Raw genomic sequence first — 17,866 nt, 5'->3', positions numbered from 1 at the left:
TCATTTCGAAAGGGCTCTAAATGATAGGGTCGATTTTGTATTGGTGAATGTAAACTGATTTCATTAAATGCCATATCATTTGGATTCCCGTGACGTTAGGTTATGACCTCAGAGGTCCCAGCGCGTGGCCTATGGCCTAAATTCTATATTCTATTCTATGACGTTAGGTCGATTTTAGGCAAGCATCAAGGACAGGATTAAAAGGTCCTGCGGAGTCGACATTTATTTTTATCTGGAGAAATATCTTGTAGTTTGAATTTTTATGACGTTAGGATGTAGGCCTCTGACTGTGGACATGTAGCGTTGGGGAGGGTAAAAAAAAAAAAAAAAAACAGGCCGATTACAGGTCTATTATTAGGCCCAGGAAAAAAAATTCGAGAGAGCGTATCCAGAGGGAGGACCAATGAACACCCGAAATCTTCAGCGACGCCTCCAGCATCCGGGAGACTCGGTACTCCGGAAGGAAAACCATAGGTTGCTGTTTGGAGTTTGGAAAAAAAAAGAAACGGTTTTCGTTGAATGTTTTGTTTTTTTTTTTTCCTTTGATGCAGAGTTGCCTTGTTGCTTTTGTGGCCAGCCACTCAGCCCTCACGCCCATCTCCTGTGTCTCCCGACGTCTAACGAGGTCCGTTTTTTTGTCTTCTGTCCCTCAGGTGACCATGGCCGACAAGGCGGGCGCTGATCGTGCCATCAAGGAACCCAACCCGGTCATTGACGGTCGGAAGGCGAACGTGAACCTGGCTTACCTGGGGGCCAAGCCAAGAGGCCCTGCCGCAGGTGAGGACGCCCTATACGGTTCGTATACAAGGAGGCGGTTCGTTGTACTAACGCCACCCTACAGAAAAAGAAAAAAAAAAAAAATTCCTGAAACCATTTGGTCTCTTGGTTCAAAATACTGGAGGTTTTTTTGAATTTCTCGTTTTCACTCAATGAAAAATTGTTTTATATTCACTTTGTTGTAATGAAAAAAAAAAAATTGTTTAATAATCATGTATTTTATCAAAAGATGAATATTCAAAAGAAATGGCAGCTGGAAAATTGTTTCAAAAGATGAATATACGAAAGAAGTGGTTGCTTGAACGTTAATATTTATGCTCATTTTAATAATTTTATGAACAATATTCAAAGATGAAAGGCTCGTAACGTTAACAAGAACAGAATGGTCTCGTTCCCAGAATTTTACACAAAATTAGAAAATATCCAAAATGATTGAAAGTTTTCGTTGAGTAGATATTTTTTCAAGAATTGGAAGTTTTCACTTATTTTTTCTACGAAAAATTTTTCACAAAAACTGAAAATTATTGAAAAAATCGTAAAATTTTCCCCCAAAACTGAAAATTATTTTTAAAAATCTTGAAATTTTCCACAAAAACTGTAAATTATTCAGAAGAATTGTGAAATTTTCCACAGAAACTGAAAATTATTCGAAAAAATCGTGAAATTTTTCCACAAAACTGTAAATTATTCAGAAAAATCGTGGTCTTTCAAAAAACTGAAAATCATTCAGAAAAATCGTGAAATTTTTCACAAAAACTTAAAATTATTTTTAAAAATCGTGAAATTTTCACAAAAACTGAAAACTATTAAGAAAAAAAAGTGAAATTTTCCACAAAAACTGAAAATTATTCTGAAAAATCGTGAAATTTTTCACAAAGACTGAAAAATGTCCACAAAATAGTGAAAAATTTCCTCAGAAACCTGGAATTTTAACTTGTAAACTGTACGATTTTCACACGAACGGAAAACAGGATTTCAAGCTGTGTTTACCACGGAGCCATTTTCTTTTTATCAAGAGCAATCAGTCGTAAGTGGCTCATAAAACCGAACAAGAGACTAAATGGTTTTTATTGCATTGTGAATAACGCTTTTTTTCATGTTTTCCGTAGATTGCATTGCGATATCGCTTGTAGATGCAAAAAGTTGTACCTTTCAAGGCAAAGTATAAGTAGCTTGATTATACTTGTTAAAATCATGTACGACGTAATGCATATTATTATTATTATTATTATTATTATTAATATTATTATTATTATTATTATTATTATTATTATTATTATTATTATTGTTATTATTAGTAAAGTCATATACAACGTAGTACATAGTAATTATTATTATTATTATTATTATTATTATTATTATTATTATTATTATTATTATTATTATTATTATTATTTGAAATATAAGGCGTTATTCACGATCTGTACTAACATACCCTTCTGTCAAATGAAAAAAAAATATTGTGTAAAGTAGCCTGTTATAAACCACTTGACACTTGACGATCTGAATACTAGGCACTTTGTTCTTGACACTTTTTCTTCCCAAGTAAGTGTCACTGTAGAGATAATATGCAAAGCTGTTGTAGGGAAAGAAAAGAGGTATGTGCAGTGGATTCCTCCGAGGTAAAAAAAAAAAAAAAAAAAAAGTGGTTTAGCAGAGGAATTATGAATTGATTCCCTTCTGCAAGAATTTATGGCGTGTACTAATGCTGGACGATCAATTGCAGCCAATTACAAATTGAGAAATGATAAATGTTTTCTGTGTATTTTGTGTTTTATATAGTGATTATATGTGTATGTATGTAATTTACGCATATGTTATTTAATATCTATTGTGTATTATGTATTTATATATATATACATATATATATATATATATATATATATATATATATATATATATATATATATATATATATATATATATATATAATGTGTATGTATTTATCTGTCTGCCAACTGTGTGTGCATTTATTTGGATCAATTTATACTTTTTAACCTCTGTTTTTATGTATGTATTTTGTATTTAATACTATAATTCTCTCTCTCTCTCTCTCTCTCTCTCTCTCTCTCTCTCTCTCTCTCTCTCTCTCTCTCTCTCTCTCTCTCTCTCTCTCTCTCTGCAAAGAAGCATGGACAACGAAGCGAAGAAAGGGTCACCAAGAGAAATTATAATTTTTTCCTCCTCTGAGCGAACTGGGCGTTGAAGTCTTTAAGAACGAAACATTTCAAAGTTCATGTGGTGTTGCCGAACTAAGCTCATTATACCTCCGTCTTTGCAATTATCGTTCGCGTAAATACAAGACTGTTGTTACTGACCCCTGATTATGTGGTAATACAGATGTATTTCCAGTGACAGAATATCCAGTGGCCTGGCGTCTAATTCCTGGACTGATGGAAAGTCCCCCGTTGGTCAAAAGACACTTGGATATTTCGCTGGGAATTATAGCGATGCCAAATTAGTGTTCTTTTGTTGTATATGGTTGACGTACTGGTGTTGTAAAGCCATTTCCCGTAGGGGGTTAGTGCAGTCAGTGCACCTCTTGCGGTGCACTGTAGGCATTACTTAAGGCTCTTTGCAGCGTCCTTCGGCTCCTGGCTGCAACCCCTTTCGTTCCTTTAACTGTGCCTCTTCTCATATTCTCTTGCTTTCCACCCTCGCCTAACAATTGATTCATGGTGCAACTGCGAGGTTTTCCACCTGTTACACCTTTCAAACCTACCTATTCAAAAGTTCCGTGTCAACGCTGAATGACCTTATAGGTATCAGCGCTTAGCCTTTGGCCTAAATTCTATATTCTGTTCTGTTCTTGTAAAATCATTTACAATTGAACTTTTTTTCTTTTTTTGGAAACTTATTGACGTGTTGACAAGGCTTTTATAATAGAAAGACTCCAAAAGTAAAAAATGTATCGAACTGCCGACAGCACTTGCGAAAACCGAACCCCCCACGGCCATTAATCCCTATCGGCTCGCCCATCTGAGGAAGGAAGGCAGACTTCTGCCAATTCGGGCAGAAAAACGCGCCCTCTTGAATATTTGAGAAGACACAAACGATCATGGAGCCATTTAGCGTTGATGGGGGTTGGGGGGGCGCGTTCGGGAGCATCGATTATCGAAAACGCCTTGTATATCCTTTATACGTCTCGTCCAGTAATTCAGTAATTCCAGTTCATGTCCTCTTATTTACGAGGTGTTTCGTGTACTGCTGACGGAGGGCCTCAAGTCCGTCCGTCGCGTGACGGAGGAGGAGGAGGAGGAGGAGGAGGAGGAGGAGGAGGAGGAGGAGGAGGAGGAGGAGGGAGGAGGAGGAGGAGGAGGAGGAGGAGGAGGAAAGTCTTGGGTTTTTAATTTTTCGTCGCCTTTTTTTTTTTTTTTTTTTTTTTTAGTGTTTTATGTTGGTAAGATTGCTGGGAAGTGGGTTTTGTTTCCTTGATTAGAATTGGCCTGTATGTAGGTATGTATGTGTGTGTGTGTGTATGTATGTATGAAAGTGCGTTTGCGTGTACATGTTATGCATAAGATATTTGTATGTATAGGCTATATAAATATTTACGGGAAGGAAGAATAGGTGAATATACTGTACACACTGCCTATGCTGCTTATAAATCTATTTATACACATACTCACACATATATATATATATTTATACACATATATGTATACTGTGTATATATGTATACATAAATGTTGAAATATATGTATGTAAAATATGTATGCTTGCATAAATACATACATGTATATTACACTAATCATATATGTGTATTTTTAATGTATGCCTGCATTTATATTATAGAGAATGTGAAAGTATATGTGCTTCCATACATGTACGGTCTGTTAAAGCACTAGGTCTGTTTATGCATATGCATTGCATATAAAAATATATACATGTGCATGTTCTTATATACATATGCTGCATAGCTCATAAAAATTATGAATGTGTAAGTGCTTATATACATTTTTTTCGTGTAAAAATGTTTGGAAACATAAAGCACATGTATACATGAGCATGATACAAATGTGAATGTATTAAACGTACTACAGATTAACTATCAAAGCCACTGTAACGGGGTTGGAAGCAAACTCTTAGTACAGTTTCTTGAAAAGTTAAGAGCAATATATTAAGAAACAACTAAATCTCTCTCTCTCTCTCTCTCTCTCTCTCTCTCTCTCTCTCTCTCTCTCTCTCTCTCTCTCTCTCTCTCATAGGTATTTATATCCGTTTCATTGCATGGAAGTGTACCCTTAACATGGCTTTAATCATTCTCTCTCTCTCTCTCTCTCTCTCTCTCTCTCTCTCTCTCTCTCTCCCGTGTATTATTGGAAATTATCTTTTTCCAGTGAATTTATTGAGAGAGAGAGAGAGAGAGAGAGAGAGAGAGAGAGAGAGAGAGAGAGAGAGAGAGAGAGAGAGAGAGCACTCTCTCCCCAACTGCGACCCCCAACAGTTGTACCATTCCTTTCTTCGTTCGGTTTGAGGATAAAACACGCTTCCTCAAGTGATCGAAGGAAGGTAAAATTGTGCCATTAGGAAGAGAGAGAGAGAGAGAGAGAGAGAGAGAGAGAGAGAGAGAGAGAGAGAGAGAGAGAGAGAGAGAGATTGTTAAGCATCCTGTTGTTAACGATATTTATGCAAATACAGGTAAAAGCATATTGTGCGCTGGAAGCTCTAGTAATGGGTTGTGTTAAAGTTAGTCTCTATAACACATACATACATACATACATACATACATACATACATACATACATTCCTTTGAGGAGGAGGATGTGATTCCAGAGCAAAAAACACGGGCGAGAAATCCGTATTTTGATAGTTGTGTTCAATTCCCTGGCACCTAAAAAACAATTATTGCCGTTCTTAACAGACATACGATTTACTTCGTGATTGGTCTTATCGATCTCTAAACTAAAAGCTCGGTAGCGACAGTTCCTGGCAGCGACAATTCTTGGTAGTTTTGAGCGGAGGAATGCGACGCTTGACGCTAGGAGATCCATGTCATGGCTACCTGCCTAGTTTATGATTTTTTTTTGTATCATTGTGGAACACACTGACATTCCAGTAATATATATATATATATATATATATATATATATATATATATATATATATATATATATATATATATATACATATTAAAATTATGTATACTAATATATATATATATATATATATATATATATATATATAGTAATATATTTATATATATAATTATATATATGTTATATATTTATATAAATATGCATATATATGTATATATACACAAATATATAATACATATATACATATATCACACGAGTGCATGTAGTGATGCAATCTTTGTGTGTCATATACATCGCATACATTTCAATATACAGTTAGTCGTATTTTATGTATACCTTATACACTTGCGAATCCTTCATTGTGGGCGTTTACAAAGCACGAACAACACATTCATGCTCGACCGTGACTGGTTTTCGTGACCAGCAGGGGCACACTGAAGCCTAGGTTCTTAGAAACCCAACGGTGGGGTATTTTTGCATTGGACAGGAAAGGACAACTGCTTTTAGGGGACCACAAACCTCCGACAAGGCTGAGCAGTTCACATCTCCACCCTCAACCCGTAACGGAGGTTCCTGGTCCAGGTTATATTTTCGGCCAAAATTTCATCACTTCATTGCTCGGATCCAGTTGTAATGGCTATAGGCTGAAATAACGTCTCTCTCTCTCTCTCTCTCTCTCTCTCTCTCTCTCTCTGAAAAATTGTAATTTAATTGACAAAATATAAATATATATATATATATATATATATATATATATATATATAAAAACAAATCCTTCAGGACAGCCTTGTGAGAGCCGATAAGCGCCTCAGTTGTCTGGTAAAACCATTTGGATGATAATTCTCTCTCTCTCTCTCTCTCTCTCTCTCTCTCTCTCTCTCTCTCTCTCTCTCTCTCTCTCTCTCACACACACACACACACACACACACACACACACACACACACACACACACACACACACACACACACACACACATATGAAACCATACCCTTCCACTTTCTTTTGCAGAGGTAAACGAAAAGAAAGAAAGGAAAAAAAAAACGTCTATAACAGCTCGCGCCGTATATTCCGAAACAAATTGAAGCGTCGTAAAGTGTGATTCTTTTCATGCCTGGCTCCCCGTGGAAAGCTTTGCCGTGATTGTGGGTCATTTGTAAGCTCATTGCAATCACGATCGAGGTGATTTAATGTCTCGTCTGAATATTCAGTGGCCACCCCCCCCCTCCAGCCGTTTGTTCGGAGGCTGATTTATGAAGGGACACCAACCACGTATGCCGTATTTATGTTGTTTCCATGGACAACTGGCCAATACACCATGAAGGACCCGCGGCGTTACGGACAGGTGTGTGTGTGTGTGTATGTAAACATCGTTATTGAAATGAATGCGTTACCTGTACGGATACAGGTAGGGAGAGGATGATTGCTTTACGCAGTTTATGTATTTGCAGATATGAGAAACACATAGTATGTGTGCGTGTGTGTGTGGAGAGAGAGAGAGAGAGAGTACCTAACACGACATACTTTTGGACAGATGAAGTAATAACGTTTACAGAATTCGTTCAGGTTGCCCCAGGTCCCTCAGTGATGTCTATTGCTAACGCATTTCCGGTACATCTTCCAGTCTTGGATGGTCTGGGATGCATCTTAGATATTTGTCAGATATGTTCCTCAGATGAGCTGGTTTGAATAGACGCTGCATTATCGATGCTGGTGCGTGGTGGATTAATGTCCTGTGTGCTTTCCTTAATTTTCCTGGTATAGTTTTGGCACTATTAATCTACCTCTGATAATTTTAGTTCCATGATGTTTTCAGTAATTCCTTCTATCTGTTTCATGCTTGAATTACCATGTAGCGTTCTCTTCTCCTTTCAAGACTATATAAATTTAAGAATTGTAGTCTTTCCCAGTAGTCAAGGTCCTAACTTCTTCTATTCTAGCTGTAAATGACCTTTGTACACTCTCTATTTGTGTATCCTTTTGGTAGTGTGTGTTATGTGCAATATTCAAATGTGTTTTATAAAGAATCATGTGTTCAGAGAGAGAGAGAATAGAGAGAGAGAGATTGTCTCATTAGAGAGAGAGAGAGAGAGAGAGAGAGATTTCTCATCGTTTACAATCACTAGGACTGTTTTCTATTTTGCAAAAATTCTTTTATCCATCTTTACTTTGGACAATGATGTTTTCTAATTTTTTCGCTAATATATTATGATCTACCTTGTCAAAAGCTTTTTGCAACAATTTTTATATATGAAGGACTAACAGTTGGGTTTGTGTACTTTTTCAGGTAGAGAGAGAATCTATTTTCATTAAATGTTTCAGATATTTTTTTCATTACCCTTTCAGAGAGAGACTCACAGGCCTAGAGAGAGTCTTGAACCAGAGAGAGAGAGAGAGAGAGAGAGAGAGAGAGAAGTGTATATCTGCAGGCGGGCGAGTCTCTCAAAAGCACACCGAACTTTTTATTTTATTTTCTAAACCTATGCAAATGCCCTTCCATAAAAGCAGGACAGAAAGCGCTTCTGGGCAGGACCATGTCGAAAAAGGAAGTGGTTGGGGGGGGGGGGTTAGGTCAAGTGCCGTAAGTGAACAGGATAAAAAAAGAAAAAAAACTGAATATCAAATGAAATTTCATGACACGAAAGACCTTCGATCGATAAGGTAATTGTGGTAAATGTTTGTTTTATTTTATGGCGTTCAAGTGGCCACGCTATGAGGCGGTCGGGGTGATGGAACAACAGCTGGGACAGTGTTGGTGTTTATGACATGTACGGTACTATTGGACGGTGGGGATGATGGTACAATAGCTGAGATAGGTTGTACATGGTGGTACTACAACAGGGATTTGTGTTTGTGGAGGGGGGAAGTGCTTGCTGAGGCATTAGGGCGATGGTACAATCGCTGAGGCATTAAGGCGATGGTTCAATAGCCGAGGCATTAAGCTGAGGCATTAAGGCGATGGTACAATAGTCGAGGCATTACGGCAGTGGTACAATAGCTGATGCAATATGTTGATGTATAATAGCTGAGGCATTAGGGCGATGGTACAATAGCTGAGGCAATAAGGCGATGGTACAATAGCTGAGGCATTAGGGCGATGGTACAATAGTCGAGGCGTTAGGCCGATGGTACAATAGCCGAGGCATTAGGGCGATGGTACAATAGCTGAGGCATTAGGGCGATGGTACAATAGCTGAGGCATTAGGGCGATGGTACAATAGTCGAGGCATTAGGGTGATGGTACAATAGCTGAGGCATTGGGGCGATTGTACAATAGCTGGGGCATCAAGGCAATGGTACAGTAGCCGAGGCATTAGGGCGATGGTACTTGGGTTAATAGCCGAGGCATTAGGGTGAAGGTACAATAGCTGAGATATGTTGTACATGGTGGGGTACATCAGCTGGGACGGGGGGCAGGCCATGGGGAGTGGTGTCGGAGAATGGTACAATAGCTGAGACAGTGGTGGTACAATAGCCGTTATTTGTTGTACAGTAGATGATGGTACAGTAGCAGAGACGAAAGTAGGGCTTTGGAGAATGGTACAATAACTGATACAGTGATGGTACAATAGCCGATTTATGTTGTAGATGGTGGTACAGTAGCAGAGATAAGGTAAGGTGGGGTTGGGTAATGGTACAATTATTGAGAGTGATGGTACAATGGCGATTGTATAGGGGTTGGAACACTGAGTCGGGGAGGATGTGGATAATGGTACAATAGTTGAGACTGATGGTACAGTGGTGCATTAGAAAGGCAGATAGTGAGGTTTGGGCAATAAAGTAGGTGGGTTATTATTATTATTATTATTATTATTATTATTATTATTATTATTATTATTAATAATAATAATAATAATAATAATAATAATAATAATAATAATAATAATAATAATTTAAAGTGTACTTTATTATTACCATTGATGATTTTACCGTTATTAATATGTGAAATGCATTACTTTTTTTGTAAAGAAGGTATTTCTCTGTGTGGTAATTAAACACGAAATTGTTCTGGTAATTACTGCTTTCTAATTACCGTTGATTAGGCTCCGTAAATTATCGGTAGGTGAGGTTAATTGACAGATGGCCGTAATTATGTGAGGGACTGTAATTCTTTATTTACAAGGCCACTAATACCTAGTTGTTTGTGTGCTTGATTTCTTGCGTGTGTTTGTGAATTTTGGATTTAATATTAATCTGTTTTGAGTTTGTACTTTATTCATTTTTATACTTTATTTTTTATACTTTATTTATTTTAATGATTTTGCTTCGTTTCTTTACGGCTTTTGAGTTGACAATATTCGTTTATGTATTTTGAATTTATGCTTTGAATTCTTTTATGTATTTTGAGTTCATGATTTGAATTCTTCGTGCATATGGAGTTTATTCTCTGACTTTATGTATTTTGAGTTTTCGTAATTTTTTATTCCGTTTTTCAATCTGCGTGTGAGAGAGCTTGCGTGCTCGCATGGGTGTAAAACTGAGTTTTTTCTATGATTTGAGTTTGTAGTTTTAAATCTCCCCTCTCATGCAGTCTCTGTTATTCGTGTTTTTTGAATTTGTACGTTTTTGGTTTTTTCTTCTTTCACATTGGCATGCGCGCGTCTGTGCACGCGCATGTGTCTGTGTGGGAGGATAACTGTTGTACGCTACAGTTCACCTTGATGAGTCTATGAAATTATAGCTTGCTTGTACACCTGTAATGCCTGTAACCCAATTACTCCTCTCTCTCTCTCTCTCTCTCTCTCTCTCTCTCTCTCTCTCTCTCTCTCTCTCTCTCTCTATATATATATATATATATATATATATATATATATATATATATATATATATATATATATATATACATAGTTAATACATATACACACACATACACATTATATAAATAATCACACGCACACCGCATGGAGGTCTTATATTCCATACGTGAACCTCAATCATTGCCATGCGTTCAATGAACAAAACCCTACGGTAATTATTTTCTTGGTGCAGAGGCCGAAACGGGCAAACCTGCAGGCCTAAATTTACCGCATTCCCACGAGGAGAGAGAACGAGTGCAGCAGAATCAAGAACTATCTTTCAGGAAATAAGTAAGAGATGCCAGTTTGCCTTATATGGACGGACGCGTCTCTTGACGTCTGCGCCTATAATATGTATGTATGCGCTGAATCGGTAAACAAGCTTGCTCAGACCTGGAGGGGAAACACTTACTTAACTAGGGATTAATGTCATTCTTAATGTGGCAGAACTTCAGGGGTTTACGTGCGATCTCGGGAGATTGCCTGCTCAGACCTTGGTGCGTGTTCTGGGGCTTCGTCCCCCGCCCCCGCCTCTTCCTCCTCCTCCTCCTCCTCCTCCTCTTCTTCTTCTTCTTTTAGAAAAACACAGGGAAATATGCGAGGCAGTGAGCGACTCGTATGCAGCTGCATCAGGGTTACGTTTTGATTTCCGTTTCCTTGTTCTCTCTCTCTCTCTCTCTCTCTCTCTCTCTCTCTCTCTCTCTCTCTCTCTCTCTCTCCAGAGAGAGAGAGGTGTAGTGCTAATCTCAAATTTCAAATGGTTTCCCAGAGAATCCGTAACTTATTGACATCGAACAGACATGGTTCATGTTTGGCGTCGTGTTCACGCTTATCTTTCCCGTCAGTCCTTTTGACTTGAAGCACACAAACAAAGACAAGCTCACGCACGCACGCACGCAAGCACGCACAAGCAGTCTTCGTTTAAGTGGGAACTTAGCGATCGTCGTTATAACTTGTCGTGTTTCATTGACGCTGAAAACACTTCAAGGAATTACTATCCCAGAAGCGTTGTCACCGGCTGCCTTGCCGCTTCGGAGATTCAAGGAAAGGAATATATTTCTTGCATTTTCTTGCCAGGATCCAACATTTATCATTAATTCCCTTGAAATTAAAGACAAGTTGCTTTCTTTAAGCCCTTACATCTCTTACATGTTGTTGCAACATTCCGACATTTATCATTAATTCCCTTGAAATTAAAAACACTGTTTTTTAAGCCCTTACATTTCTTGCATGTTGTTGCAACGGTCCGACATTAATTCCCTTGAAATTAAAGACACATCGCTTGCTTTTTCGTAAGCCCTTACATTTCCTGCATTTTATTGCTAGGGTCCGACATTCATCACGAATTTCCTTGAAATTGAAGACACATCGCTTGCTTTTTGTAAGCCCTTGCCGTACTCAAACGTAACCCCACCTGAGGTCATGTTGATGATGGCGAGCCATCGCGGTAAAGCGATCCCTGGTCGCTTCTCACTGACGTGTGTTTACCATCTGAAGTTGATCCTCCGTTTACTGTTGTTTACATTTCACTCGTCGTTTGCTGCTCATCACCGGGCCTTCTGAATCTTGCCTCCCTCTCATCTCCTTCGTCATCCCCTTTGTCATCTTTTCTCTTAGCGTCATATTCCCTTAGAGTCAGTGCGAGTCATAGCATCGTATTCCCTTGGAGTCAGTGCGAGTCATAGCATCGTATTCCTTTGGAATCAGTGCGAGTCATACCATCATATTCCCTTGGAGTCAGTGCGAGTCATACCGTCATATTCCCTTGTCACTACCAAAGCATCATATTCCTGGGAGTCAGTGTGAGTCATAGCATCATATTCCCTTGAGTCAAGCATCATATTCCCTTGGAGTCAGTGTGAGTCATACCGTCATATTCCCTTGAGTCATGCAGTCATACCATATTCCTTGAGTCAGTAGTCAGCATCGTATTCCTTTTGAGTCAGTCATCATACCATCATATTCCTTGGAGTCAGTGTGAGTCATACTGTCATATTCATCATGTCATATTCCCTTGGAGTCAGTGTAGCATCATATTCCCTTGAGTCAGTGCGAGTCATCATATTCCCTTGAGTCAGTGTGAGTCATACCATCATATTCCTTGAGTCAGTGTGAGTCATACTGTCATATTCCCTTGGAGTCAGTGTGAGTCATAGCATCATATTCCCTTGGAATCAGTGCGAGTCATACCATCATATTCCCTTGGAGTCAGTGTGAGTTAAAGCATCATATTCGGTTGGAGTCAGTGTGAGTCATAGCATCATATTCCCTTGGAGTCAATGCGAGTCATACTGTCATATTCCCTTGGAGTCAGTGTGAGTCATAGCATCATATTCCCTTGGAATCAGTGCGAGTCATACCGTCATATTCCCTTGGAGTCAGTGTGAGTTAAAGCATCATATTCGGTTGGAGTCAGTGTGAGTCATAGCATCATATTCCCTTGGAGTCAATGCGAGTCAAAGCATCATATTCCCTTTGGAGTCAGTGTGAGTCATACCGTCATATTCCCTTGGAGTCACTACGAGTCAAAGCATCATATTCCCTTGGAGTCAGCGTGAGTCATACCATAATATTCCCTTTGGAGTCACTACGAGCCATACCATCATATTCCCTTGGAGTCACTACGAGTCAAAGCATCATATTCGGTTGGAGTCAGCGTGAGTCATAGCATCACATTCCCTTGGAGTCAATGCGAGTCAGTGGATAGGGGTGGGATTACCTCAGAGAGGCCCTCCCGTTTTTAATTATGGCATTAATGGTGCATATTTTGACGGAGCACTGATCACTCACCTCTATTTTTCGCTGCCACCCACAACAGACAAGGTGTACAGCCTTTAGTGTAGGTCACCAGAGGCATCTTGAAACCATAATGTGTTTCAAGGTAGCTCGCCAAAGCCGAAATTTCTTCATTTACCGTAGATCGAACTCGGTATTCCCCAGCAGAGAGAGAGAGAGAGAGAGAGAGAGAGAGAGAGAGAGAGAGAGAGAGAGCTCCTCGCTGCATCAGACCTTGAAATGACAACGATTCCGAAGGGCATCATTGAAAAGGTTCGTAAAAGTTACGTCATACACAATCATACCGATCGGGAGAACTTATTACCTTCATATACGGAGAAGGGACGCGTAGAACAGTTGCGGGAATGACCTCATCGTGGCCCTCTGAAGAGGTTATTGAAAGCAGCCGTGTCGGCTAAGATCATGAAAAGAATACAAGGTGCCAGATCTTGTTGGAATTTCGACCCACTTAGAGAGAGAGAGAGAATACAAGAATACAACAGGTACACTACGAAGGAGGATGAGCGTAGCTTTATCTAGATCTAGGTAAATCCAACCAAGGTCTGACTAAACGGACCTTGATACTTAGTAGGCATCCAGGCACGTTTAGTAATCATGAATCATTTGACAGCATTAATTTTAGAGTATCCTGAGTGGTGACGTCATTGTAATATATTTATACATATATATGTATATGTATATGTATTAATATACATTATATATATATATATATATATATATATATATATATATATATATATATATATATATATATATATATATATATATGTATGTATGTGTATATATATATATATATATATATATATATATATATATATATATATATATATATATATATATATATATATAATGTTCAATTCTCTTATAATAAAAGACGATGCACTAAGTACATTCGAAGATTAGTAAAAATGTTCGTTGATATTTTTTTATCCGCAATGGTAAGATTGTAACTAATTTAAAAAACGATTATATCTAGTCATTATTTTATCTACATTTTGTGTTTTCTCAAACGAACTTAAATGAGATGCGGAAAGAGAACGGTAGATCACGTAGGAGAGAGAGAGAGAGAGAGAGAGAGAGAGAGAGAGAGAGAGAGAGAGAACGTCTCTCTCTCTTCCTGGGTATAAATAGCGCCCTGGTGGCTGGTAACTGTACCCATCTCTTCTTACGGGCCTCCTCCTCCAGTTCTTTTGCCATACACCCCGTAGATAAATATCGAGCCTTAAGTCTGGAGTTACTTCCAGCGTTTTTGGGAGCTGGTGGTGATGAGACTGTGCTGGTTAAAAAGGGGGTGGTTTTTAAATGACTGCTAGTAGTAATAGCGGCACCAACTGTAGAAGAAATTACTGTGGTAGTTTTAGTAGCATTTGTCTCAGGCTGAAGAAATGGTATTATTATCAGAGCAGCAGTGACCTCACCAGTGAAAGTATTATTATTATTATTATTATTATTATTATTATTATTATTATTATTATTATTATTATTCAGAAGATGAACCCTATTCATATGGAACAAGCCCACCAAAGGGGCCATTGACTTGAAATTCAAGCTTCCAAAAAATGTGGTGCTCATTAGGAGGTAAGAGAAGGTAAAGGGAAATACAGAGTGAAGAGATATCACTTATTAAAAAGAAAAAAATGAATTAATAAAGAGATAAAAATGTATTCAAATGCGAGGAGAATAGATGTTGGATAATAATGCATTGCATCTCCGCTTGAACTTTTGAAGTATTAGAATTTAACAGCAGCATAGATAGGAGGAGGAGGAGGAGGAGGAGGAGGAGGAGGAGGAGGAGGAGGAGGAGGAGGAGGAGGAGGAGGAGGAGGAGGAGGAGGAGGAGAAATTTCATGGGTCCACTTGGTGGGATAAGGATTACCTCGTCGAGGTCTCCTGATGGTAATGTTGGTGGTAATGTTGTCCTCACTCTGTTCATGTGTTCTCTCTCAACCCCTGGCTGCGTCCCAACACAGTCGACTGGCCATAGGGTACAAAAAAACACTGATGTGTTAACGTTTAGAACAGGTTTTGAGAGAGAGAGAGAGAGAGAGAGAGAGAGAATAAAATTCAGCTCTTCGTTACATATTTTTGTCAACAAAAGCACAACAGGTTTGATTACGGAGAGAGAGAGAGAGAGAGAGAGAGAGAGAGAGAGAGAGAGAGAGAGAGAGAGAGATTAGGTTCCCTAAATATTTTGCTCTGACCTTATCGGACTTGGACAAGGTCGAGCGGACTATGCATTGCTAGGAAGTCCATCCAAGTCCTTTGATGTGCTTGTATCTTTGCTTTGAGAAAATGTTATTTAATGTCTTTATTTTCTGACTGCCTGTGGTTAGTCCCATCGTATATTATCATTATTATATTACTATTATTTTATTATTATTAGTGTAACATTAATTTTTATCGTCTTAATGTATTTGACACTCGCCAGTGTATGTGCGTTTTGCATTTGTATGTAGCCGTGAGTTGATGTACAGATTTTATTATTATTATTATTATTATTATTATTATTATTATTATTATTATTATTATTATTATTATTATTATTATTATTGCAAAAACAAATCCACAGTTACGCATGGGTACATAAATCTAAAAATAAATCTCTACAGATTCCCGAGAGCTCTCTGTAGAGATTTATTTTTAAATATATGTACCCAAACATGTGAATTTGAATCTCCATTTCAAGACTTTTGCTACTATGAGAATTTTATGATTATTATTATATTATTATATTATTATTATGTACCTGATTTTATGGTATTGATAATGATAATCATTGTTTTGCTTATTTTTCCTGGTAAAGGACTACCATTTATATCGCCTCTCGTAATATCCATTAACCGAGGCTTGTCTGTTGTACGCGCAGTTAGTTCCCTTGTCAGTGTAAGAAGCTGGTCCCTCTTCATCACTGTCATGCTCTCTCTCTCTCTCTCTCTCTCTCTCTCTCTCTCTCTCTCTCTCTCTCTCTCTCCCGTAATTAAACCTGCTGTGCTTTTGTTGAGAGAATCAGCGAGATAACGAAGCATTGAATTTTACTCTCTCTCTCTCTCTCTCTCTCTCTCTCTCTCTCTCTCTCTCTCAATTAAACCTGCTGTGCTTTTTCTGACAGAAACAGCTATATAACGAAACACTGAATTTTACTCTCTCTATCTCTCTCTCTCTCTCGTAATTAAACCTGCTGTGCTTTGCTGATAGAAACAGAAACAAAGCTTGATTTTATAACTTGCTGAAACACAGAAACAATATATAACAAAGCATTGAATTTCTCTCTCTCTCTCTCTCTCTCTCTCGTAATTAAACCTGCTGTGCTATTGCTGATAGAAACAGCCATATAATAAAGCACTGAATTTTACTCTCTCTCTCTCTCTCTCTCTCTCTCTCTCTCTCTCTCTCTCTCTCTCTCTCTCTCTCTCTCTCGTAATTAAACCTGCTGTGCTTTCGTTGACAGAAACAGCTGCATAACAAAGCACTGAATTTTAATCTCTCTCTCTCTCTCTCTCTCTCTCTCTCTCTCTCTCTCTCTCTCTCTCTCTCTCTCTCTCTCTCTCTCCAAATTTCGGAAGGCGGTCAAGGTAGATCAGACAGCCAAAAAAAAAAAATAAATAAATAAAAAAATAAATAAATAAAAAATGACAATTTGATACGCTATCAAAACTGATTGTTAGCTGAAGTTATCTAAGAACACAAATCACATTCTTTCTCCATTTCAATTACTATATAACTTACTGCTACTATTACTATTAACTACTGTGGCTCCATCGAGCGTTGCTCCCCATGGTATACGCTTCTGGAGCCTCATCCTCGACGAATCTCAGCAGGGGGTCAGTTTGAACGCGGGCATCAAGGTCATGCCCAAAGACGAGAAAGGAGAATTCTAACTGGTGGTTCAGGGGAGTGTTCTTACAATGCGAGCTACCACTTGCGTTTCGCCTAATGAGAGGGAACTACAGGAATGAGGTCGCGTTGATAAACGCGTAGATAAGAAACAGAGGAGAGAGAGAGAGAGAGAGAGAGAGAGAGAGAGAGAGAGAGAGAGAGAGACCCTAGTATATATAATATATAAACCTGGATACAAAACCGTGTTTACAACGAAGCTGGTCGTGTTATTTGTTGAGTAGATAACCGTGGAGATAAGAAATAAGAGAAAACATTTAGAGAGAGAGAGAGAGAGAGAGAGAGAGAGAGAGAGAGAGAGAGAAAGAGAGTGGGGGGGGGGATGGGGGCGAATCTCAGTTACGCTTCTCGGGTACGTTCAACTCACGGTCTAGAACTGATATTTCGGTTAAATCTGTTTATTCCGACGCAAAACCTACTTCTTTTTTTTATTTATTTATTTTCTGCTTTTACGATTCCCTCGTGACATACGAAACGCAATTGCTGTCACCGCACACCGACCTTGTTTTATTTAGGGACGGGGCAAACTCGCTAAGCGCACCACGAATCGAGTACGTAGGTATTTC

General features: G+C 38.5%; 1 protein-coding gene across 4 annotated transcripts in view; it reads left to right on the top strand.

Annotated features, from left to right (window-relative positions):
• Positions 1-17,866, top strand: part of LOC136841840 (RNA-binding protein 24-B-like) — a 134,658-nt gene that overhangs the window by 63,205 nt on the left and 53,587 nt on the right. For 2 of the 4 annotated variants that reach the window (XM_067109221.1, XM_067109222.1), the window contains exon 2: positions 654-795. In XM_067109221.1, the coding sequence (XP_066965322.1) occupies positions 654-795 (142 nt within the window). The remainder of the gene's footprint in view (positions 1-653; positions 796-17,866) is intronic. The other 2 variants (XM_067109223.1, XM_067109224.1) reach the window with 1 other exon arrangement.

This window comes from Macrobrachium rosenbergii, chromosome 9, assembly GCF_040412425.1.
Source record: "Macrobrachium rosenbergii isolate ZJJX-2024 chromosome 9, ASM4041242v1, whole genome shotgun sequence".
NCBI classification, from domain to species: domain Eukaryota; kingdom Metazoa; phylum Arthropoda; class Malacostraca; order Decapoda; family Palaemonidae; genus Macrobrachium; species Macrobrachium rosenbergii.
This window is presented reverse-complemented; position numbering and strand designations above follow the sequence as displayed.